At 42.0% G+C, this 24,997-nt stretch overlaps 2 protein-coding genes across 7 annotated transcripts; one reads left to right on the plus strand and one right to left on the minus strand.

The window, feature by feature from the left end:
* Positions 1–7,715: 7,715 nt before the first annotated feature.
* copz2 (COPI coat complex subunit zeta 2) lies at positions 7,716–15,114 on the minus strand. 4 transcript variants are annotated; one of them, XM_028985179.1, is made up of 11 exons: positions 15,033–15,114; positions 13,820–13,888; positions 13,632–13,716; positions 13,058–13,149; positions 12,739–12,794; positions 11,685–11,762; positions 10,743–10,794; positions 10,601–10,666; positions 9,606–9,644; positions 8,980–9,012; positions 7,716–8,215 (listed from the first exon to the last, which is right to left on the minus strand). In XM_028985179.1, exons 1-11 carry the CDS (start codon positions 15,048–15,050, stop codon positions 8,168–8,170), a joined length of 636 nt encoding a protein of 211 aa, XP_028841012.1. In that variant the 5' UTR covers positions 15,051–15,114; the 3' UTR covers positions 7,716–8,167. The 4 variants fall into 4 exon arrangements, with proteins under 4 accessions (XP_028841012.1, XP_028841015.1, XP_028841013.1 ...); XM_028985182.1 differs by lacking the exon at positions 10,601–10,666; XM_028985180.1 differs by lacking the exon at positions 8,980–9,012.
* A 778-nt stretch (positions 15,115–15,892) lies between these two features.
* On the plus strand, positions 15,893–24,705 carry nfe2l1a (nfe2 like bZIP transcription factor 1a). Of its 3 annotated transcripts, XM_028985120.1 has the most exons (7): positions 15,893–16,108; positions 16,361–16,560; positions 16,760–17,271; positions 19,682–19,873; positions 22,227–22,298; positions 22,590–22,733; positions 22,893–24,705. In XM_028985120.1, the coding sequence occupies exons 3-7, from the start codon at positions 16,771–16,773 to the stop codon at positions 24,210–24,212; spliced, it is 2,229 nt and encodes a 742-aa protein (XP_028840953.1). In that variant the 5' UTR covers positions 15,893–16,108; positions 16,361–16,560; positions 16,760–16,770; the 3' UTR covers positions 24,213–24,705. The 3 variants fall into 3 exon arrangements, with proteins under 3 accessions (XP_028840953.1, XP_028840955.1, XP_028840954.1); XM_028985122.1 differs by lacking the exon at positions 16,361–16,560; XM_028985121.1 differs by lacking the exon at positions 15,893–16,108 and having other exon boundaries at positions 16,161–16,560.
* The last annotated feature ends 292 nt before the right edge of the window (positions 24,706–24,997 follow it).

A 24,997-nucleotide genomic window follows, 5' to 3' on the forward strand; every position in this document is an offset into this window, starting at 1 on the left:
TCTGATTCCAATCAGGATGGAAAAACAAATCACGGTGGTTTAAAGTCTGACAATCAGGGTTGAGACTAACAAATATTGAAACACTTATGGGCAGTTTCAGTGATGTAGATTAAACCTAATCTTAGACCAAATTGCCCTCTTAAGGGATGGTCTGGCAGAAATGGCATCCACACATGTGGCTGATGACCCTGTGTGGCATGGTGTGTAAATATAGCTTTTTTCCCACTGCTTTGAGTTGGGGTTAGTTAGTTTCAAATATTTTATATCTTTTACATTGCTTCTGCTAAATCTGTTGTTGGAGAAATTCACTTCAGAAAGCAATTTTATACCCATTAATGCATTAATAAGTGCCACTTCAAAAGCTTTCCAGACCACTAATAGGATAATGCAACCTGGTAAAAGCTGTTATTTCCAAGCTTTTTCACTAGCGACTCACTATTAAGCAACGGACCTTCTCCTGTCATCTGAACACGTGTGCCATCGATCCCCTTCCATCCTTCTCCTCATCCTTAATCGCCTGCACTCTTCTGTCTCTGGAGCCATAAAGAATCATGGCGTAACGAGCCTTGTCAGATCCATCAGGCGTGGTCAATGAGAGGAAGAATAATGAATTAAATCTATAAGGATAAATTTTGGGTGGAGAGGAGAAGCCAGAGGGCTGAGAACAGGACAGTGGAGAACCCCGGCAGCCATAACTCACAGGAGCCTGCAGCCACTGGTGGAGGAATGGAGGCTGGATTGATTTAATGTCATTCCAGGTCTCACCTCCCTCATATGATTATGTGCCTTATTAAGTGATCCTCTCAGCATGTCGAGAGATGGTTATTAAGTGCTGCTCTTGTGATTTTCAGTCTAAGGTATTGGCATATTGTCATGCACTTGACTGTCCTTCCTTCTCCATCTGGAAGCTTAGATTTTAATAATTTTTTAAGAACTTAATGACATTATATCTATATAAAAGATGAGGTTTAGCTGTTTAATTAAATAAAACACAGAACCACATGTAACCATAATGTCATAAGAGGTAAATTTAGAATTATATAGTTTTGCCATTTTTAACTAAATTGATGTAGTACAACTATGGATTGGCACTGGAACCAGCTCGCACCCCAATGATCCCTATTGCCTGAAAGACCTGCAGAGGAATGCTGAGGAAATCAGTGCCGAGGTTCCATTTACCACACAGTGAAGTTCTACTAATATGTAGGGTCCTAGTAGCAACATCAAGGGGCTTGACATTATGGAGCTAAAGTTAAAGCGCCGATCAACCTTAACCACCGCAGTGATTAAACAATTGCAAAATGATGACCGTGACAGAAATGATTACAGGTGTGTCCTACAGAAAATCCATACTTCGCTGTGACAGGTGGGTTTTTGCCGACTTCCCTGAGGACCACAGCAGCTGACGCTCAGTGGCTGCAGTAAATGTAAATGAGTAGCGGTTGCTGTGACCTTAAAAAGCAGCTCATAACTTTTTATCATAAGATACAACAAGCGTGGACCATATTTTGCAAAGAAGACTTAGCCTGCACTCATTTCACTATCAAAACGTTCCGTAAGAGTAATGTAACCAGAATCTTCTAATTCCCCATGGCTACGTTTTGATGTTATGAAGCAAATGAGACATGCAAAACATTTTAGACCCAAAATGGTGTATAATTTCCCTTTGGATTTTCTTTTTGAGATCAATTAAGTAACTATCTAATTCATGAGGCTCAGTTAGTTGGTTACAAACATGTTGTAAATAATAAAGGGTATCGGATAAGTGAATTTGTTCATTTCAGCATCATATTTCTGATCTGATTTGACATTATCATTCCCCCCCAACAACATGCTGTACGTAAAAAATGTGTAATAATGCAGACGTTGCTCGATGAAAAAATAGGTAGGACCTCTCATTTGTGCCAGTTGAATAATTGATACATGATAGAGTTGGCAAAGCAGATTACATACAGTTTATCCTGTATACCACAACCTTTTGGAAGAAATTTGGCAATGTTAAGGAAGTATGGCGCTTCTTGCTTTGCTCGCCCTCAAAAGAGCTGGATCATCAACAAAGCATGAAATGCTAAAGGTCATTTTTTTCCACAGAAAAAAAGTCAGGAGACATCGTAGTAGGAATGGGACAAAAGCGGTATAGTTAAGAGGGAATCATTAATTTCACGCCATGTCTGTGTGAGTATCTGTAAGGCTAAAGGGCAAAGCCCTACTTTCTGGAGCAAAGGTAGCTGGAAATTCAAACCTTCCTTCATTAAACACTGTCATTCATTTAATATTGCCCAGAAACACATATAAAAGGACCCCAAAGAGCTTCAGCAAGAACAAACATTGAGCTGGTTCTGCTCCAGAACACAGCCAAGTGTTTCATACATGAGTTTGAACGCCACCTTGTGAACACCACCCATTTCCTCCCCCTTTTTTCTGGCCATGCATGTAAGCTACATGTGCGTATCTGTTTGAATAATCCTTCCACACGTTGCTGTCATGAAGAGCATTACTTCTTGGACGCCTGATTGAAACTGAAAGGCCCCGAATCACTTTCACTGATTACAGGATCACTTGGAGACAAGAGCAGTCCCACAAGTGTTCTGCGCAGCAGATACAGAGACTGGACTTTGACGGCTGCTGAATAGAGCTGTCTTTAAAATGTCAGCGATGTCAATTCTGCTTTAACGTGGGAACAATGTAGTCAGGCTGCCACGAGAAGCCCTGCCCTCTCCAGCCTCCACCCATGGTGTCACACCAATGAGGCTAGTAAATGCTTAGATCCCGCCCCCTTCTCCAATAAGGGGTGGGGCTCCAGTGCCGTCAATCAGTCCTGTAGTGATTCATGTGAACAAATAACAGATGTTTTCAGGCGTGACCCAGCTCCTGCTCCACCTAGTGTGTGTGAGCGCAACATGCACAGCTCAGGGTTCTGTTGTTCTCTCTGATCAGTTTCTGTTTCGACCAATCCCTTCTCCACTTTCTAGCACACTAATATTTACTTTCAAATCACCACTCTGCTATATTCACTGCTAATCACCAACAATTTCTATGTAAACATTGTAGGAAAGGAAATCAGAGATATGAAAGGATGATGTGAAGAATAATCATAAATTAGTATATTTTTAAATAAATCTTTTTATACTATTCCGACATTCATTTCATGTCCAACAAAACCATATGGAAATGTGAAATTGGAAAATGTAGCAGGGAACCTCAAGCAAAGTGGACCTTATACACAAGTAATGTTGTGGGGTAGGGCAGGTCCTGGGCCCAATGCCAAAATATCTATAAAAATATTATAAATATTACTTGTAGACCTGCTGTATATCACCCATTCTCAAATTTAGAAGGGATTCCTTGTAATAAATTTGTAATAAAGGGTGATGAAATGAAATGGCCTCTTCTGACCTCAGACCTGTACTGTAGCGCCACCCACCGATCTTGAACAAATACTGCAGGTGGACGATGTGGACTCAACTTTTACGCTAAAGCTCGTATCACTTTTATATACATCAGTCCTTAGAAAATGAAAATATTTATTTTATGTTATGTTCGATTAATAAATCTTTCACAGAAGTCGCACACAGTAGGCTCACGTCAGTAATGATATACTAGTGAATGTTAGCACACGGGTCTCCTCAATAACCCTCAAAATCAATATTCAAAATTCACTCATATTCATTATAAGCAGACTCGGGTGTGACGATGTTGTGACCCGGAAACCGCGGTTTGCGGAAAAAAAAACGTGATGTGAAGTCTTCGTTTGTTTCCAGGCTATTATATTAAAACCCGATCACGTCCTGTGCTTGATTGCTTTCCTGTTTTTAACGCTATTAACTCTTGGTCCGCGGGATCTTTTGCAGGCGCCCGTCGCGGTGTTTACCCTCCGCGAGGATAAATCGACATTTCTCCCCCATTTGTAAGCGACGCAGGGTTAACGTTACGTCAAAGAGTTTATTTGTTTTGGGCAAAGTTCATTCATTTCGCGCCGGCTCTGTTTGGCCAGATGGCGGAGCTCACAGCGCCGAACGGGCCCCGCCTGTTTATTTGAAATGGCCGGTGCGGCACGCCAGGGTTTGGACGGGTCCCGTGGACCATGTGCTTCTCCGGGCGCTGACTGAAGGACGCGGGTTTTGGCGGACGGATCCGCGATTGACATGAAGCAGGAGCCACGAGTGGCTCGCCGCTTCCATGGGTTGCCAGATCTCGCGAGGGGCGGAATGGGGTTCTCCAAAAAATCCAGCGATAAAGATTGCCGTCAATGGAATCCAGTCACTTGATGAATTTATTAACACTCTCTTCAACAATTAAAAAAATATTGGAATTGCCCGTATGTTTACGAATGACTTTAGGTTAACGTAAAAGTGGCGTGTTATAAGCGAACATGGCAACATCATGCCAGCATCGTGGAACGGTCTCCGCTTCTCAGCTGCCCCGGCGTCTGGCTTTCATAGAAACATGGAAAAAACATCGAGGTCAAGCGTACGTTTCATATAATGACATTTCAGACATTAATGAGCTGAATCGGGATCATTAAACTGAGCTACTGTAAACACGCAGGGCGCTTTCTGGACAGATTAGCAATTTCCTGCTAATTAGCTTTCCAGGGCAGGCCGTGACAAAACACAGTCTATTTCTTTAGGTTTGGGATCATTTTTAGTTTGTATTTTGTCAAATTAATTTGCCAATTTCACTCGCATGGTGACGAGCCATGAAAAATACTGTAAAGGAAGGGCATGGTTTTAGATAAACTAACAAATCCTGTATGCCACGTGTCTTTCTTTGTTTGATTTGATGCGCCATATGCTACGTACAGACAGCAGAACCTGACGTCCCGAGTGTTCTTTGTCTGTTTCTGGAGATCGACACGGGCCGCCCCGCCCCTCCTGCTTCCCAAGCCCCGCCCCCTTCTTCAGATCGCGTCACAGGCTCGTGGTCCAATCAGCAGCAGGCCAATCGATCAACGTCAACCCGCCGACCAGTCGGGTCGAGCCGAGGGTCCCGTCTCCGGCCAATCACAGGCGCCTTGTAAATCGCAGGGCTTATAAAGAGCGGAGCTCCGCGGCCGGCGCGGTTCGGACGCCAGCGGGTGGATTTACGTCACGGCAGCTCACCGTTCTCTTCTGCGTCCTAACCGAGCTCACATGAAATAGCTTCCAGGAACCGTGGAAAGATGGACACAGTAGTGTTCATCAATCAAAAAAAAAATCCTTAAATATTCTCCTGCTTACCACTGTGTCTCTGAGGAGGACACGCAGCCCAGGTCTGAAAACAGTGGCTAGCGGGTGGAAGTCGCTGAGTTCAGTCGTGGCAGCGTGGGTGACATGTTCAAAGCCCACTGTGTTCCCAAGCAAGACACCCTTATTGCAAGTCTCGCTGTATAAGTTCGTCTGATCAACACAAAATGCCGTAAATCCAAAAAAAATTTTTCTTTGGAAGAGCTAAATAGCTGATTGCTGTACAATGCCGTACTTGATCACTTGTTATCATACCCTGAACATTTAAACGCTGGTATGAAGGAAGAACTAAACCCCAACAACGCTGTTCTGCCTCACAGCCTCTTCTTCTCATGTGCTTCTACGGCGCCATGCAGACAGCGGCCCACCTTCCATATAACATCTGGCCAACAGAATCGGACCGCTGATTAATGAGTGGCTGACAAACTGTGCTTAGCAACAGATGGGCTAAAGTCTGCAATGATGCACCTGTTACGCAACATGCATTCACACGGTATCTTAGTTACTCGAAAGCCACTAGGCCTCCTGCTATGACACTAAATATAATTACATGTACAGAGGTAATAAATGCTGGGGTTCTTTTTGTAATGGGCCTCAGAATTTCAGCGTCGTCGATACACGCTGTGAATAAAGCCAAGAACTGTGTGTAAATTTGCCACCGCATGAGCTCTGGACTTGACAATGGCTTTGCCAGTTTGCCAGAGACCGTCTATGTAACACAGTTTCACAGCTGCATTTCATTTCGAGTGATGTGTGACAAAAGGAAATGGGGAGAAGGGGCGCTTAATAAAACCTGCTGTACGCTTTGAAAGCAAACTTCCTGAGGATGCGTAGCGCATGTCGGTCCCATTGTCTTCACCATTCCACTGCTTTCATCGTGCTTTGAGCGGTGAGGCGCTCCGGCACGACATTCTGGCAGTTTGACCTTTGGTGATGGAGAAATGTTGCTGTCGCACGCGAATGTAAAATGTGATCTGAGAGTGTGGGAGTGACAGGGGCACAGAAAAGAGTATCCAGAAAACAAAGCAATGGGTAATGGTGCAAATTAGATCAGAAATCTCTGATTCAGGGTTTATTGTTGTAGTGCTCAATGCCAACCGGGAGATGGCGACAACCCTTCATGACGGCCATGTGTAGCAGACAGAACCAAGCAGCGCATGCCTGGTGAACACACTGTCAGCACCACGGCCGAAAAGTACATGTACGCAGCCTTGAGTTACAAAATAAGTAAAATAATGTAGTTTACATGTGTTGGGTTTGAAATGATACAAAAGGTAAACCCTTAAGGCGATTAACCTTTTTAGGTATCTAAGATGTGTGTGTATATATAGATGTGTTTGTTTAAACTGCTCTGTGATGCACACTCCTGTAGTTGTCAGGACTGTACTATAGGTCCCATCCCACCATCAAGCCCACATCTGGTGGACAAAAGTGAACAAAAATTTTCGGTGTTCTTAGGCTGGGTTGAGTAGGCATACATGGCTCTGAAGTGCTTTTCAAATGTCAAAGGGGTGAAAGATCTGTCCACAATCACTAATAATGAGTAATAAAGACTAATAAACACTCATTTGTGCATTTTTTAATACATAAAAAATAATTAATAATTTGATTAATAAATTATTAATAAATCAAAGTGCACATTAATTTGTGATATCTTGTTTGCCAGTCACATCCTTAAAATAATTTCTTTTCAAAAGAGAAGATGGTAGTCAACTTAAATCAGCACAAATGGCTTAACTGATCAATCTATTCATTTCTAAATACATGGCAAACATGTAGATGTAGACCAATAACGCAGACGAAGTATAATATATATAACAACTATAGTTGTAGAAGTTTTATTGAACCAAACAATACAATTTTCGATTAGTCTATAAATTGGCAATTTTTTAATATAAAAATATAATGAAAAAAATATGTAACAGATTAACGGCAAAGGCATCAATGTAAAAGTATATTTTGAGCCGGTAACGACAACTCCGCCCTATATTAGGCCCAGCCAATCACATTAGACAGGCAACATACATGGCTATCCATTGGCCCACGGTGTGTGGGGGTGGTCCTACCGGCTGCGTCACAGACGTTGTCCGTAATCCTCCAATTAGAAAAGATTCCGCCCTCGCGACCTTATTAATATTAACTAAATGCAACGCGCGCTGCCGCCCTTCGTGAAATCTCAACCCTGATTGGCCAAAACTGTTTCACCCGCTTGAGAAAAAAAATGCTCCAGGACACTTTTTCTACAAAATCACATTTATTTTAGACAAAATACATATTTGTTTTGAACATAAATATAATTTAGCCCATTCTTGTTAGAACGCTAGCGATCTCATTTAACAGAAACAAGCCTGTATCTATAGCTAAATTACTATGCTTAATTTGGGCAACAAGCACTAAAACAATTGAAACCTTGTCAATAATTTGAAAAAAAAAAACCTACTCCAAAGCATAAAATGAGTTAAAGGACAAAAAGACTCTTTGTCTCTTTGGTGACCTCACAAGGTTGATTTACTGAAACAGACTATATAGTAATTGTGCTTTGTAATATACAGAGTATACACTTTAGGTAAACATAGTCTGTCGATAATTCAGTACACTAATACATGTATTTGGGTTTTGACCACAGTGGACTGACTCTATAATGACCTTACAAACATTTAAAAACATTTCCTTTTGTCTACTAATAGTTTCTGTTAAGAACTGCAGTTAATTCAGAGCCCCAGTTTAAGGCAACTTACCTTCCCAAAAATTAGTTACAGAAATACGCAATCCAGATCTTTGAAGCCCCAGACCTGAACAATACTCTATAGATTTTGGTACAAACGTTTTGAAAATAATAAATACATATATACATTTGCCATAATTCCCTTTTACCTATTAAACTGCATAGTTTTAACTTATTGACCCCTGTTATAAAGATGGAATTTCCATCTTTTTTAGGGTCATTTCAGTATTGACCACTTAATCTGTTCCTTTGCAGACTGCAAAACCTGGAAAAAATAAACAACAACATATGGATATACAGCATAAATATATAGAATATATTGCAAGTGATATGATACAGTTTTACAAAATGACCATTATTTCTTTGATGGCTTTATATACCCTACTGGATTATACTCAGAAATCTGGAATATGTATTGCTTAATTTGTTAACAGAAGTGTAATAAATCAAATCAATAAACAAATACCTTAATCTTAAACATTACGTACTGTAATAAAATAAAAAGGTTGTACATCGATTCGATTAGGGGACCCAATAGGTCAAGATTGATGGCATTTCTCCAAAACGGTGCCTGCGCACCAATGACGTCATGAAAAGGCCCGTAAGAAACCACGAAGTTAAAAATGACCACCAGAGGGCGCGTGGAACCCAGTATTGCACCGTCTAGCCTCGAGCTCCAGAAACCTTAAGGAAATGCTCCATCCCTCACATGCAAGCATTCATTTGCGACGTCCGCCAAATTATGTTATTATATTATAAATATTTACCACAGCTGCTATTTTCATAAATCACACTGGTCTCATAATGCAAATTATTGCAGACATTTCTTTTCAGGTGTTATTAAATATTCCAGGACATCTGAGCGCATCATCTACAGAATGTACTGATCAAAACTGATTGAAAAATTAGTTTGAAGCAGCAGAGAAAACAAAAAACAAATCCGAGCATTGCCTCAAAAGAACAAAACCTGGACCCAGACACAGTGAACGAGAGACAGAGAGCAAAAGAATGGTGAGCCAGCACACTTACAGTGGTAGTCAGAGCCAGCTTTTCTGTTATGTGCTGTATAAAACGTTTAAGAGAGGAGTTAGTGCGATGCGAGACATAAACCAGCACAATATTAAAACAGTTAAGATTAAAATGCTAAAAGAACCAGAAACGTGAAAGACATTCACATTTCCCAATGTGTCACTTTATTTTCTTTTCTGCATGTGTGTGCTCTGCAATCATCCTCTGGTTCATAACCTCAGACTCTGTGGCTCAATTTAAATACATCTAAATCACCTACTACAGAGTATGCACCCAGGTCATCCATTCCTGCCACTCCCACCGAGGAGACAATAGACAAGGTCATGTGGATGTCAGATATCACCCAAGTCAACTGCCATTATTCCAGAATTAACTATACTCCTTAACATTATTATATAATGGTGTAAGTCTTTATTGATATTCTGTTATGAAGTGATCAATAAAAACCAGTTAATGACATCCCCTATGCAGCCACAGCACATGCATAAACCCATGCATTTCAAAGAACGCATTCCACAATATAATATAAAATATAAGGGAACAAGAAAAAGAATCGTAGAATTTGATGCTTTTAAGATAAAGAAGATGAATGCTGCTGCTTGTGTGTGTCTTTGTGTGTGTCTCACCTGCGCCACGCTCTGCTCTGACAATGGATTTTCATCAGCCTGTTCAAGATAAAACAAGAGAAGACCCCAGGACTGAAAACAGAAATAACTTCTCATACTTATTTGTAACTCAAGACATACCTTAAAATATGCACACAACTAACATACCAGAGCCTAACATGCCAAATATCAGTAGTGCCCTCTGTCACCAGGCACACATTTACATTGATAAATGCTGTAAGACACCCTAATCCAGAGCGACTTACAATCAGTAGTTACAGGGACAGTCCCCCCTGGAGCAACTTAGGGTTAAGTGTCTTGCTCAGGGACACAATGGTAGTAAGGGGGACTCCAAACCCGGGTCTTCTGGTTCATAGGCGAGTGTGTTACCCACTAGGCTACTACCACCTCACACAAATAGCTGCCCCGGCAACTTAAATTTCATCGAAATTTTCTCGTTTGGAACTGAGTTCTGCAAGCCGAATTGTCCGCTATAGAGAAGGAGGAGGACACCCCGATAACACCCGCCATTTTAATATATTTAACAAAAACATAAATACACAAGTACATAGCAAGAAGTATACATCTATGCATTTAGGCAGGGGAAAATGAGGCAGTAACAGGCAGTTCTAATTGAAAATTACTATGTAATAAGAGTGGAGGGATACAAAAGGGTTGTTATCTCTTTATATTTAATTTTTATATTTAATTAGTTTAGAAGCCAAGCGCCACAATCAGTTTTTTTTTCAGAAAAGGGAATAAATTTGTGTCGAAAAGCTTTGTTTGACGTTCAATGACTTCCTTCTGTGAGTCCTTAAGTACCTGAGTAAGTGTGAGTGTTCCTGTCATATCACACTGCAGGCTCATGCTCTCACACCATGCAGTTACCTGTTGTGGGTGTCCCGCTGTTTTTTTTATTTTTTTATTTTATAAATGTTCACCCCCTTCTCTCTCTTCCTCTCACCCAAGTCATCCCTCCCTGCATGGAAGGACTAAGCGTGCTGGCTCTTGTTCACCTGTCCTTCCATGTTACCAGTGATGTAGTCAAGCAGGACGAAGCCAAAAGCCTGCTCTGAGCCAGCCTGGCATGGTGGAGGCAAACACTTTCAGACGAGAGAAGCATCTGGAGGAAAAACAGGCTGCTGGCGGGACTCTTACCCTGTAGTTGACCTTTTCCACAACTTGCTGGGGGTCACTCTCCAGGATAACCCTGGCAACAGAGCAAGCGTGTTCTTGTCTATGCAACAGCCGTATCCATAGCATCAATAAATAACCACAGATTTGCAATAAAAAATGACATGCTGTCAGCAATCAGCCATAACCTTATAAGAAAAGAACATTCATTGTCTTGTAACAATGACAACTGGCTCTGTAATTCATTCTGTAATGAAGAATCAAGTAAACATTTTGTCGTTGAAGTGGAAAAACAGTTGAGTGTAAAGGTTTGAGCAACTTGCCAGGAGCCAACAAAAGTGGCCCAAGGAAGGAAAGGTAAACCAGCTACAGGTTCACAGGCTGGCCAGGGGAAGAACTACTTTAGCTTGATGAAAAGCACCATAAGCGGCTACAATTGACAAGTGCGCATCAAAACTGTAAAATGGACCAATGGCAGAAGGTGGCCTAGTCTGATGACTCCTCATCTCAATGGCCGGTCATCTGTATTTTGCTTAGCTGGGGAAGAAATGGCACCAGAATGCAAGATGGCAAGAAGATAATCTTGGGTCGCACCATTCATTTAGATGTAACTTTGACACATACCACCCACCTAAACAGTATTTGTTGATGGTGAGGCATTGGCTTGGCCTCCAAATTCTCCAGATCTCTAACCAATGAAGCATCTGTAGCAAGTGCTGGTAAAACGAGTCTAATCCTCCTCATAATTTACAGGACTTCAAGGATTTGCTTGGTGCCTTCAGAGGTTTACTGAAGTCCATGCCTTGATGTGTCAGAGCAAAACTGGCAGCAAAAAGCTAGGCATCGACTGGGGTGTGCTTGACTGATCTGTGCCATATGCTCATAAGAAATGTAAAAGGTATAAAGCAGTTATTACTTCAGGAACAGCCTGTCAGAGTAAATAAAGCTCCTGTCCTCAGCTCTTACCCCCCGTCAATGATTTCATCCACTACCAGAAACACTCCGTCCATGTTGTCCAGCAGACACCTCCTCTCCACGTTCTTCCTGTGGGGTGGCAACAGAGTCGCTTTACAACCACATCCCTCACCCTCATTCACACAACAGACTCAGAATAATGAATGCGCCCCAATAACGGTGGGATTCCCCATACATACTGGGCCGATAGCCTAATGGGAAATAAATGCTCTGTTCATGTGAAAGATGATGATTGCCTTGTGAAGGTCATGGACTCCTTTTTTAATGTTTAAATCACTGCAGGTCCTGATGACTCCCTCATTTGCATACACCTGCCCTTCTCTACACACTCACACACATACACACACACACAACTTGATTGTGTTCCACCACTTAGTGTACAGGCCTGAAAAACCAAACACTGTGGCGCGCATCCGGCCATTGCGCCGTTTTTCAATGTAGTGCTCATGCAAACATGGCTAGTGCCTTTATCTCTGTAGGGTGTGTCACAGTGAAAACTACTCAGAGCACAAGAGGGGAGGAAAAAGTGTGTGTGTGTGTGTGTGAGTGTGTGTGTGTGTAAAAGGGATCCCATTTACTCTCTGCCTGCATCAATACTGCATTGGTTTCTATGGAAACCGTTGCCGTTCCAGCCAAGCTGCTGTTGTATAGTGATTTTAGACTCAAATATCAAAAAATAAAAAAGTAAAAAGAGAACAGAGCTCTGATTACAATATTGTGGTCCAGACATCTGACAAAGTTTTATAAACAGTGCATTTGAAAAATACTCAGGAAGATGAATGTGGACAAGAGAAGTATGATTATTAATAATAAGTCAATGACAACGTTATATTTTTTAATAAGTGAAAGTGAGCAAGAAAACTGCTCCCTGAAAAACTCCCACCCTGCACACAGCTTAATATTTTCCTGGCTCCCACACACACCCTTCAGCTCATTAAAAGTTTGATAATGAGTTGCATGAGGGCCGCTCCAGCAGGCAAAGCAGCAGTTTCGGCACCGCAGTTAGTGACGCCCCAGCTCGATGCCTTGTGTGGAACAAACTCACCTCAGGATTTGGCTGAGTGAGTCGAACAGGCAATTCAGCACCGCCATCAACATGAGCTGCAGGGAAAGACCAAGTGAAATTGCGAAGGGTGAGAATCCGAAAAGAGAGGAGGCGTGTATAAAAAGCAGAGGCTGTATTTTAAACTGAGGCTGTAATGGAGAGGCCCTAAATTAGAGGGTAGGAGAAGGATGTCTAGATGAATTGTAGTCTTTCATTTGTTGAGCCTCAAACAAAAAGGGCAACCCGGCATTGAAGCCATTTCCATCAAACAAAGAACAGTGCGGTGCAGTGCCAGACGTCAGGCTGTTTCCCACTGTACCTCGTTCTCCTGTGCACTGCCTACGACATAGAAGAAAATATCAATGCTGCTCTTGTAGACGATCGTCATGCCTTCCAGAAAGGCAATCTCATCTGAAAGATAAAAACGAGAGGTCAGGAAACAAGACTTTACTGGGGAAAAAAAAAAAGACCCTCTATCATATTGGTGTTGATGACAAATGACACCGTGGCTGATATAAAGGGTGTTGCCAGTTATAGGACGTTGATAGGGGAGGAGAGGTTCGGGGGTCATAATTACACCTGGAGTCGAGGCGGAACCGCTGATGTTTAGAACCGCAACGTGTATCACTAACACAGAGGGAGTTATCTGTCGAGGAACAGGTTTCTGTCTCTTTTGTACGCAGTAACTTAAGCTTCCAGCCCCTGGAGGATGGAGGAATACTCTAAAGCTACACAAAAGAGGAGGTGACCAATGGGCACCAGCACTGACTAGAGCCTAAGCCAATATGGCCATTTAAGATGAGCAGAAGCTAGCCACTGATCTAAAATGTGGGTCTAAATCCACGGCCCGGCTGCAAGGAAGGTGCTGACATTGGTAAACTGGAAATACCTACTGTCAGCTTTGTGGGTTTTGTTGAAGACGTTCTTCTCAAAACTCCTCTGCTCTTTCATGGAGGGATAGAGTCCGGTGTCATAGTACTGAGAAAAGAATATTAACCAGTTAAGATACGACAAAGTCCATACTTGATTGATATGGGACTGGACCAAAGATAAAATAAATCTTTGAAAAAAAATGTATTACCTTAGCAAGTAGCCTGTTCCCATCATTGTCCAAAATGAAGATGGCCTTCACTGTATACAGTGAAGGCTCCTGAAAACCACAAAAAGATTCAAAAAGTAAAAAAATAAAATAAAAAAAATCGAGAGACCTTCATAACAAAGAAAAACTACAGTCATCTTCTCCTATCAAGGCGGCTTCGTCCTTTTTCCTTTGTTGCCGTTGGTGTGTCTGTCCGAGCCAAAGTTCTGTTATGCACTGACTACAACTGATTTAAAGCCTGAGTGTATCACAGAACTTGGGCCAGGAAAACTGGAACAGACGTCAAAAGGGACTCCAAGTGCATATGGGTTGCAAAGCGCAAAAGGGGGGGGGACAAGAGGGCTTCACTGGACGAGAGAGGCAGAGCAAGTGACTCCGCCCCCTGTCAAAGAGCAACCTGGTATGAAAACGTATTCAGAAAAAAAAAAACATTTAGGAATTTTTTTTTTTTAAAGTGACACATTTGCTTACATTTTCTGTTTAAATGGCAAGATAAATGGAAGATAGCACAGCTTTAAATTTGACAAACGGCAATGCTTTTAATTTTGCTAAATATTAAAAAAATTAGGTTTGATCGTCATTTGTTGAATTAAATAAGCAGACGCGGAGGGGTAATAAAGAAAAAAAAGATTAATCAGCAGAATGAACAAGTCAAAGTCCCAAAATCCGAGCAGCGCGCAACTCCAGCAGCTGCGGGAAGCACATCGAGGACGTGGCATCCACGTCCCACACAGTTGCGAGCAGATGGCCTGCAATTTCTAATCCCCGCTCGGTCAAATAACTTTTTCTATGTCCCCGCGACACCAATCGTTCCCCACCTATTCCTGGATTCTTCATTTCACTTACAGGCGATGCCATTTTCGGTTTGCTGACAACAGTTGGAAGAGTTATGTGACACCGTTTAAATCGCAAAATGTGTAAAGTGCGCTAAAGGCAACCACGTAGCAAATCCAGTTACAGGCGTTCACATGCAAACACCGTATACTAGTAAATTGTTAGCATGCAACATTTTGTCAAAAGCAATGCATTCCTTAAAATATCTGCTCCCAGTTAGCCACCTAGCCTGTGAACTCCATGTTGAGAAGAACTGTAGGATCATAAAAAAACAAGCATCTGAATATGTTAGGATGCGCTCGCAAAAGCGCGCTCAGACTTTGCATTATCCGAACCAGTCACGTATGTTCATAAGACTTACCAGAGCTGCGGAGTCCATAGTGGCGTTCCAGTGTTGACGTGGACAGGTTTGAGCTGTCTAGTAGACCTCGCAGGATCCTATGACTCACAAGTGGGCGGGCCAGAGCGGTGAATTGGCTTAACAGAAACTGAGCACCATGATGCGCCATTTTGGCTCTATGCAATTGCATGCAGCTAGTGTTATTCCCGTCGTTTAACGAGCCAAAATGGCGTTAGTAGCAGACCTGGGGTTTGACAAAAATCTCAAAAGGACGTGTGGCCTTTAACAACCGGTAGGTTTTGTTCGGTTGGATCGTTTTAAACGTGTGTTTCGTAAGAAAGCTAAATGATGTAATTGCAAAATCATACTATTTATTATTAGCAAAAGATCGAGTTCTTGGCCAAGCATTTGCTCATATTTGCCACGGTTTAATTACATCAAACTACACCATCCCCATTCCTATTAAAATATGTAATTGCTGATCATAAACTGCTATAATTTAATATGACTGATTACCTAATAGTACACAACCTAAACTGAAATATAACCAGACAGAAAGCTGATGCAACAATTGTACTTCTATAAACTTCTAGGAAATTTGTTTTCATAATTATAATCGACTTTGTTGTTAATACTTAGCAATCCTTTTAAACTGTATCATTTTTATTTAATCCTTAAAATAATGCAGAACTTTATCTGCAAATATCTCTTCGGCCAAGCACCTTAATTTACTTACTAATTAATTTAGCCTTGATTGCATGGCGTGTGCTACCGAACGGCTTTGGATTGGCCAGCTCGGATGGCAGTCATTGTGATGCCACCTGTTGCTCTGTAGGCTACAGCTGCGTGAAACCGAGGACTGTCACGTCGAGCAATGACGGGGTGTCGCGCCGGACAGAGGCGCGGCCGGCGCGTACGCTGCGTGTCATGGCGGGGACCGTCACCTCTGTACAGCAGAGCAGGGGAAACTGAAACGGGACGTGTGACGTCACCGCGGGGCGGGGTCAAGTTCTGATTCACGTGGAACCGGAGGTTTATATGTTCGCGAAGAACCCCGAAGCGCCGCAAGATTTTTGGCGTCAAGATCTCTTTCAAGGGTAAAGGATTTCTGCATGTAATTCTGCAGTTGTATGTTTTAATTTAGTTTAATTTACATTATTATTTATGACTTGTTTATGTTTTTATTGTTATTATTATTACTACTATCATTGCTACATTATTACGAAAACCATGTGCTTTTACTAGGTTTAGCTGAAAGCCAGTGAAAGTGTCTTCCTTGTTATAGTTAATGTACATTGCTAGTGCATGTTGGGCTACACCTGTCCCCTCTTTTGCTTTTTTCCTGCAAGGCGTTTCTTGAGAAATACGTACTCGCTCTGCGTTACTCCAGACGCACGCATTCACGTCGGAGACCTTTTACCCCACTGAGCGTTGTCACTCGTAAAAGTGCCCCCACCCCGCCCCGGACCGCTGGGGTACGTTCGGGTTACAGCACGCGCGTTACAGCGTGACAAAAACATGCCATATGATCGACAAACAGGGTCTTGAAGTAGGTCAGCCTGGGTGTCTGTTGTAAATAAAAACATGCCTTGAGTGTGTGTGTGTGTGTGTTGGGGGGATTCTTTCTGTTAATACAATTTTAATGGCTACATGGTATTGAGCTCTAAATTCTTATTTAATGCCTTTAAGATTTCAGAGTGCAGAGTTGCCATTGGAATTGTTCATATGTTTGTCATGTGTGTTAACAGTCCTTTGAAAAATGTGCCTGAAGAAGTACCTCGCAGACGACCTGATACAGGTTTCCATCCTGCTCAGCCTGTGTGGGGTGCGAGTAGACGTTGACCCCTACTTACTCCCACTCCGTGAGATCATCCAGGGCCAAAGCTCTGGCCTGACACAGACACATTTCCACGACCTCCGCAACTCTCTGGGCAGGCAAGGCCTCCAGCCTAAGAGTGTGGACGTGGATGGCTTCTTCATGATGCGCCAGTTCCAGGGCTGGGTGCGCTCCCTCGACCGCCTGCAGGTGCCAGCCATGCAGCTGGAGACCTGGCTGGTTCACAGTGAACACGGCCCCCTGGCTTCTGCAGCGGGACAGACGGGGCCATTGAGTGGAGCCGCTGGACAGGAAGGTTCAGGGGATTCCTCAGGATTGAGCATTAGAATGGGTGAAGGGGTAGAAGACATGATGGACGATGGCCTGGGTGCTGTGTCCGCACTCCACGTAGACCAAGAAGACGAGGATGAGCTCATTAAAGAGGTAATTTACTTAAGTGCAAAATATTTTGTAATACGATCCAAAAGTCATGTGTATGTTACATGCTTAACCCCCGTTTACATCTATGAAGAGAATAAACAAGTTTTTATTTCATTTTCTTTTTACATCACATGAGTTTACATTGTTAGTGGGTGCCTGTTGAGCAATTTCTGGCACTGAATGTCAATCATGTTGAAGCTTGGCTTGCTGGACCCCATGTTACTTAACAGCTGCGCTGTGTTGTGTAAGTGAAGCTGCCCCACTGACTTGCCGTCTATATAAACCTCAGAGAATTCTGGGTAATGGGATTGGTGCATGGCTGAGGGTACTGGCATTTGTTTACATAGCAACAGTCTCAAACGTCTGCAGACTTTGGAATTTTTTAATGAATGGTAATGTCAATGGTTAATGTTTTAATACTTGTTCATGGTTATTTTAATTTGCCTTGAAGTCAATTTAAAGGTCCTTTTGGATGTCATTTGCAAAGATTCATATAGGAAAATGTAAACGGGAGATTTTTTTTCAGATGTTAGGACTTTAGATGTATGACATTTTTTTAATGAGTCATTCAAATATTGGTGTGGCTTTATGTCTAAGAAAAGTGAGTTTACCTTTTGCTTTTATCAGATTAAACTGTGTTTTATTGCTGTAATTGGCCATCTCCATTGATAAAAAGTGGCATGCAAGTATAGACTATAGCAACAGTCACAGACTCAGCGGTTGGATTTATGTAAAATGCTACTAAATCAACAGTGAAATTTGTGCAAATGTGCATAATTACCAAAGCTTGTTGGCCATGGCTCTTAATGGGTTGCAGCGGGGGACTCCCACACTCACCCTGCATCTGTTCAGGTCAACTAGGGGATTTCTGTTCACCCTTTCATTTTCACTATCACTACAGCTATGTTTTTTTTCACTTTCTGTGCCAGTTTAAATGCTTAGGGATTCTTGCCTTGATGTTTGCAACTTTTTATTTGCCAGCTTTTCTTTGTCGGCACAGTAATGCTAAACTGTTTGTGTCTGCCTGTGCATTGGCTATTGCCCATGTGTGATCTATTCATAGACCCCGTGTGTGTGTGTGTGTGTGTGTACCTGTTTCCAAGGCATGTTATATGCAAAAGGCTGACACACAAGACCCTTCAGCTTTACAGCAACTGTCAGGGAAATTGGACCAGAGTGTTTTGTCAGCGTCATGGCTGTGGATGCAGCCAAAGCATTTCTGAATTTAAGCATTGCGAATCTTCGTCTGAACATCTGACTTGATGGTTGTTTGTGATTTTTGCCATTCTGTGAGTACGAAGTAGAAGAAGACATAAACTATATAAAGTTAGCCACTACTGTATAAGAGACCAGCCCTAATCCTGTTCAGACAAGCTGGTGCTGACCCCACATACTCACATGTTGGGACTTTTTTCAGATGTGGTGAGGTCTTGTGTCTGACCACGCTTGACTTCTCTGACCACCCCCCTCAAGAGACAGTTCAGTTGTTTTGTAATGTGAGAAGGCATCATGTACACATTCTCTTTCACAACCCATGTTTACTGACAGGCTTTTCATTCAATACCCCAACCTCCAAATCTTAAAAGACCGTCTCACTAATGACCCCAATGAACCCGCCTCCAGAAGGTTCGTATCCAATTTCTATGGTGTGTTATCAGGTCCAGGCATATTCATTAAGAATTAAGCAATGATACCATTATGGTGTGACCTGGTCATTATTTTCTGTGATTTATATTTAGGATTTTTTAATTAACCAAGTTAAAGAAGGTAATGTGAAACTTGAATGTGTTTGAACAAATGTATAGTCAAACTGGAAGTCACTAGATATTTTATAACACAATGTGTAATTGTCAGAATGTAACTTTGTTTAATTGTTTAAATGTTACATGTAGCACCACAGTTCACTATGTACTGTGTAACATGTATGTAGCTGAAATGATAATAAAGCTCAACTTCAACTTCAATAAGCACTGAAAGATTTTATAGTCAATGCTTGAGAGTTGGCAAATCTGGTTAATAAACATGTCTGTGGTATGCACCCCTCCATGTCCCCTTCCACCCATTTAGTGGCTAGTCCTCGGTACATATGGTATAAGAAAGGGTTAAATCTATTTGAGGCACCCTTTGTGGATATACGGATAGGCAGCCATCACAGAATAATCCATTGTCAGTCACCCTGTCTTCACCCTGGCATGTACCAGTTGTCAGATTGTTTCGGTGTAGCTTTGAGACTGTGGGGGGAGGGAGCTTTTTTTTTTTTTTTTTGTGGCTGATTCAGATTTAGATATGTGATTGTGTCTTTTTGTGCATAGACAAATGGCAGTGAGTTTATTCATTAAGAGAGAATGCTGTTTTTGGATGTAATATATAATATATGCTTTACCATAACACAATCCTAATGTCCTGTTTAAAGGGTGCTCATGCAGACCAGAGGGCTGAGCAGGACACATTTGACTATGTGACAAACCAGCAGTCAGGAGAGACCCTGATTAGCCCACTTGATGGAACAAACAATGAATGGGAGCAGAATGGGGTTGAACGGTGGAGCGATGACACCCCTTTCATGCGTCATGTGATCCAGGTGTTTGGAGAGGATGTCTGTGAGGTGAGGCCCTGTCTTGTGTGTAAGTTTGCATATTTTTTTAAATCTAAGTTTACGTATCAAAATGTATACAGTCGTGGTGAAATGTTTTGAGAATGACACACATACTGGTTTTCACAAAGTTTGCTACTTTTAGAGTTTTTAGATGTTTTTGTTAGTCTGTGGTTTATTGAAATATAATTACAAGCATATTATAATATGATAATATAATATACATATATAATATATATAGGGGCAGTGGTGGCCTAGTGGTTAAGGAAGCGGCCCCGTAATCATAAGGTTGACTGTTCGAATCCCGATCCGCCAAGGTGCCGAGGTGCCACTGAGCAAAGCACTGTCCTCACACACTGCTCCCCGGGCACCTGTCATGGCTGCCCACTGCTCACTCAGGGTGATGGGTTAAATGCAGAGGACAAATTTCACTGTGTGCACAGTGTGCTGTGCTGCTGTGTATCACGTGTGACAATCACTTCACTTTCACTTTCTTCACTTTCACTTTCATACATTTCAAAGGCTTTTTGAGATTTTTTTTCAAGACCTCTGCAATTCGCCCAGGCCAAATCCTGACTGATGGCAACCCATTCCTTAATGATCTGTGCTTGGAGTTTGTTGGGTTTTTGCATGTCCACCCGCCTCTGGAGGATTGATCACAAGTTCTGGATTAAGGTCCGGGGAGTTTCCTGGCCATGGACTCAAAATTTTAATGTTTTGTTCCCCAAGCCACTTAGTTATCACTTTGGCCGTATAGCACGGTGCCCCATCATGCTGGAAAAGGCATTGTTCTTCACCAAACTGTTCTTGGATTGTTGGGAGAAGTTGCTGTCTGGGGATGTTTTGGTGCCATTCTTTATTCATGGCTGTGCTCTTAGGCAAACTTGTGAGTGAGCCCACACCTTGGATGAGAAGTAGCCCCAAACATGAATGGTCCCAGGATGCTTTACAGTTGGCACGAGACAGATGGTGGCACTCACCTTTTCGGAAAAAAATCGGAAAGGGCCTTCATCAGAGAAAATAGAGAGAAAGAATATCAGTCTGTCCTTGATGTTTTTCTTTGAAAAAAGTGGCTTCTTTGCTGCCCTTCTTTACACCATGCCATCCTCCAAAAGCTTTGGCTTCACTGTGTGTGCAGACGGACTCACACCTGCCTGCTGCCATTCCAGAGCAAGCTCTGCACTGGTGAAAGTGGATTTTCTTCGGCACCCTGAAGGCTTCTTCACAACACTTGAACCTCTCTCCTTGAATTTTTGATGATCCAATAAATGGTTTGTTTATGTGCAATCTTAGTAGCAGCAATATCCTTGCATGTGAAGCCCTTTTTATGCAACACAATCATGACTGCAGGTAACCATGGTTAACAGAAGAAGAACAATGATTTCAAACATCACCCTCCTTTTAAAGCATCCAGTCTGCTATTCTAACTCAGTCAGCATGACAGAATGATCTCCAGCCTTGTGCTTGCCAACACTCCAACACTCACTTGTGTTAATGAGAAGATCACTGAAATGATCTCAGCAGGTCATTTTGTGTCAGGACTGAAATGCAGTGAAAATGTTTTTTGGGGGGATTAACTTCATTTTCATGGCAAAGAGGGACTTTGCAATTCATGTGATCACTCTTCATAACATTCTGGAGTTTATGCAAATTGCCATAATAAAAAAGGACACAGCAAACATTGTGAAAACCAGTATTTGTGTAATTCTCAAAACTTGTGCAATTGTATTTAATTACAGTCGTATGTACACATTTGATCCTGTACTTTTGGTATAGTTTTCATTCTATTTACTTCTGCTGCTTGGCCATTTGGTCATTTTGGCCTAGAGTACATTCTAAACAACTGCAAACCATAAACAGGGCATCTAAAAGCATATGTGGTTGAATGACAAAATGTTAAGTATGGGTTTTTAGGGGTAAAAATACAGGGTGGTAGTAGCCTAGTGGGTAACAGAATTGACTATGACACCAGGGGGGACTCCAGAGGGACTGTCCCTGCAACTAATGATAGTAAGTCAGTCTGGAAAAGGGCATCTGCTAAATGCCATAACTTGTACACTTAGCACAGGAAGAAAATGTAATTAATAATTTTTTTTTATTAATTTGTTTATTGAGAAACTATGAACGATATGTTCAGAGTAACTATATAATAACAATTTGTTTAGCACTATGTGGAGGTTCAACTATCCTTGCTTCTGCATGCGTTAGCATTCCTATTTTGAAAAAGATTAGTGTTCTAGGCTTGATAAGAAATACCCATTCTTTGATTGTTCTCAGCCCTGGGTGGCACGGAATAAGCAGGAGATAATGAACACTAATTTGTGTTGAAATAGGAGGTTGATTATATGGCCTTTCATCTCCCCAGCTCCCCATTGCTGACAGAGTGGAGACTGAATTGTCCCTACAGGATTACTTACGGCTCGAAGGTGATCCAGAGGTAATGGTTTGGACTGTTAAATTGACATAAGCAGCCAGGCGGATGAAATAAATAAGAACACATCATTTACAAAAATGTAATGTTGGATTAATTAGCCTGAAAGGGTTTCACAACAAGGCCACAAGGCAAAGTCATATTTTTGCATATGCAACAAGTCTCTAAGTTGCATACTTGATTGCAAAACCCCCTTCATTCAGCTCAACAAATCTTAATTTTTTTTATATAGAAATCCTTTTCCTTGGCTAATTTACTTGGTTTATTGATCACCCATAATATTTGTCATGTTTTTAGCTTCCAGACCCAGAACTAATGGAAAGTGATGCAGACCATTTGCTAGCTCATCAATCTCTCCTTTCCCCTCTGATACCCCTGGAGGACCCATCACTGGACTTGGAGCAAAATTGGCAGGACATTTTAGCCATAATGGAACCACAGGTAAGAGTACATTCTAAAATGACATTCTCAGACAGCTGTGCCTTTTGTAATTTATTTACATGTCAAAAGGACAGCTCGTCACTGCAGTTAAACATTTTGTATATTCTATGATAAATTCTATGTGTTCGATTGGTTTGACAAATCTTTTGCATATTTAAGGAAATGGAGGATGAAGCATATCATTATTCTGCTCATTCTGAAGAAGGTATGACATTGAGTGGACCTACAGATTTTGTTAACGAAGCACTCAGCCTACACCAGGCCACTTTCTCAAGTTTCAGTCAAGAAGCTGGTTCTACAAGTGACAGAAGCTCCACCTTGGAGGTTACTCCGCCCCATTCAGCTGAACACCTCTCTTCCTTCTATAACTCCAGTCAAGACCTTGATGGGGATCCTTTTGAGATAGCAGATCTTTTCCCACTGCCAGGTGGGGAAGACCATGCTTTGAGCAACAACAGTCCTTTTCATTCTTCTTCATACACTTTTTTGGATGAACCAGCATTGGCAAGTTCCCTTGAGCCCTTACTAAGAGAAGTCATACTGCGTGAGATTAGTTTAGAGGACCTGGCTGTCCAAGAAGGCATTAGCCAGTTCCAGATATCCCAATTAGAAGAGCATTTGGACTCAGACTCTGGTCTTTCCCTAAACTTTAGCCATAGCCCAGCATCTTCATCTCAATCTTGTTGCTCTTGTTCCTCAGCCTGCTCACATTGTTCCTCCACTGCAAGTTCATCATCTGATACAGCTTATCAGTCTGGTTCTGAGGAAGTGATGGGGTTTGGTGAGGGAGCTGTTGGAGGTTCTATGTCCAGCAAGATGTGTCGAGAAATGTCACTGGAACCTGGTTACTATCAGCAGTTTCCTTGGCTGGAACACATTGGCCATGATCACACCTACAACCAACCACTGTCCTCCTCCCTCAGTCAAAAGAAGCCCCAGAAGTCTTTTTCCAAAGAGCTACTGAGGACTGAAGACCAGGCCAAATGTACAACTCGGGATGAGTACAGGGCTCATGCCATGAGAATACCTTTCTCAAATGAACACATCATCAGCCTTCCTGTAGAAGAGTTTAATGATCTGCTGTCAAGGCACCAGCTTAGCGACGCCCAGCTCACTCTAGTGCGTGATATTCGGCGGCGTGGCAAAAACAAGATGGCAGCACAGAATTGCCGGCAGAGGAAACTGGACACATTGAGTGGACTTGAGCAGAGTGTGGCCGACCTGCGCCTCCGTCGGGCAAGGCTGATCAAGGAGAAGGCAGCATTCCTTCACTCGGTCAGAGAGATGAAGCAGTGCCTCAGCAGGCTCTGCCAAGAGGTATTTCCTGGCCCGATTAATGATCAAGCCAGGTCTTATGGTACAGATGACTATGCACTTCCTTTGACTAGTGAGCACCATGCCATGCTTTCCTCCCACCTAATGACAAACTCAGAATCCAAGAGTAAGCCTTGCAGAAAGCAGAAGCTCAAGAAGAAGTGATGGGGTACTACAATGGTGAAACTGAATGAGAAACACTTATTGTTTACTTGACAAGGAGCATACAGGCACAACATTTTCTGTAATGCAAAGGCCGGCTTATGACACAGTGCTGCCACATTGGGACCTCAGGATGGCTTTGACATTAACCAGGCTGGAAAGGACAGTTTAAGAAATGGTCAGGTGTCAGTGTGAGCCCCACCACACTGGACTCTGTTCTGCATACAACTGATATGAACTTTCATTGACCACTAGGATGGTTGTTTTGGGTCCTACCTGGCCTCCTCGTTGGTTTTTGATGTGGCGACCTCTCGTACAAGTCGGGATTCTACAGGGTTTTGAGTGAAGATGAGGAAATCAGTGTTCTACAACCCTTACACTGACTCTTACACTGAACAAAACAGTTGGTCAGTTTACTTTCCTCAGATGAGGTGATCATTTTAATCTGGTCCTTTTGTACAGATTGGTTTGAGTATTAACTGCAAAAACATGTATTGTCACTAATATATTGTATATTAAATGTATATTAAAAAATTTGAGTGGAAAGTGGACTGAGAAATGTTAAATGTTCTGTTGTAAGAATATTTTTCATGCTCTCATATTGTATAACACAATGAACTTGTTCTCAATTGAGTCAGTGTACAGGTGATTTTAAATAAAATATTTTAACTATATGAAATGTGTATTTTTAATAATAAAGTACAACTTACAGTGTTTGTCAGGAATCATCCACAATAACTACATTTGGTCAAAGCTGGAAAAACTAAATGAATGCAAGGTCAGGACAT

Source organism: Denticeps clupeoides, chromosome 7, assembly GCF_900700375.1.
Source record: "Denticeps clupeoides chromosome 7, fDenClu1.1, whole genome shotgun sequence".
Taxonomy (NCBI): Eukaryota; Metazoa; Chordata; class Actinopteri; order Clupeiformes; family Denticipitidae; genus Denticeps; species Denticeps clupeoides.

Excerpts from the sequence above, each read along its gene's own strand:
- nfe2l1a (XM_028985120.1), top strand. The coding sequence starts at position 16,771 with ATGTGCCTGAAGAAGTACCTCGCAGACGACCTGATACAGGTTTCCATC. Across the intron at positions 19,874-22,226 it reads TTGGAGAGGATGTCTGTGAG|CTCCCCATTGCTGACAGAGT; the intron begins GTGAGGCCCTGT and ends TCATCTCCCCAG. Across the intron at positions 22,734-22,892 it reads TAGCCATAATGGAACCACAG|GAAATGGAGGATGAAGCATA; the intron begins GTAAGAGTACAT and ends TGCATATTTAAG.
- copz2 (XM_028985179.1), bottom strand. Across the intron at positions 13,717-13,819 it reads GGAACAGGCTACTTGCTAAG|TACTATGACACCGGACTCTA; the intron begins GTAATACATTTT and ends TTCTTTTCTCAG. Across the intron at positions 13,150-13,631 it reads CAAAACCCACAAAGCTGACA|ATGAGATTGCCTTTCTGGAA; the intron begins GTAGGTATTTCC and ends TTTATCTTTCAG.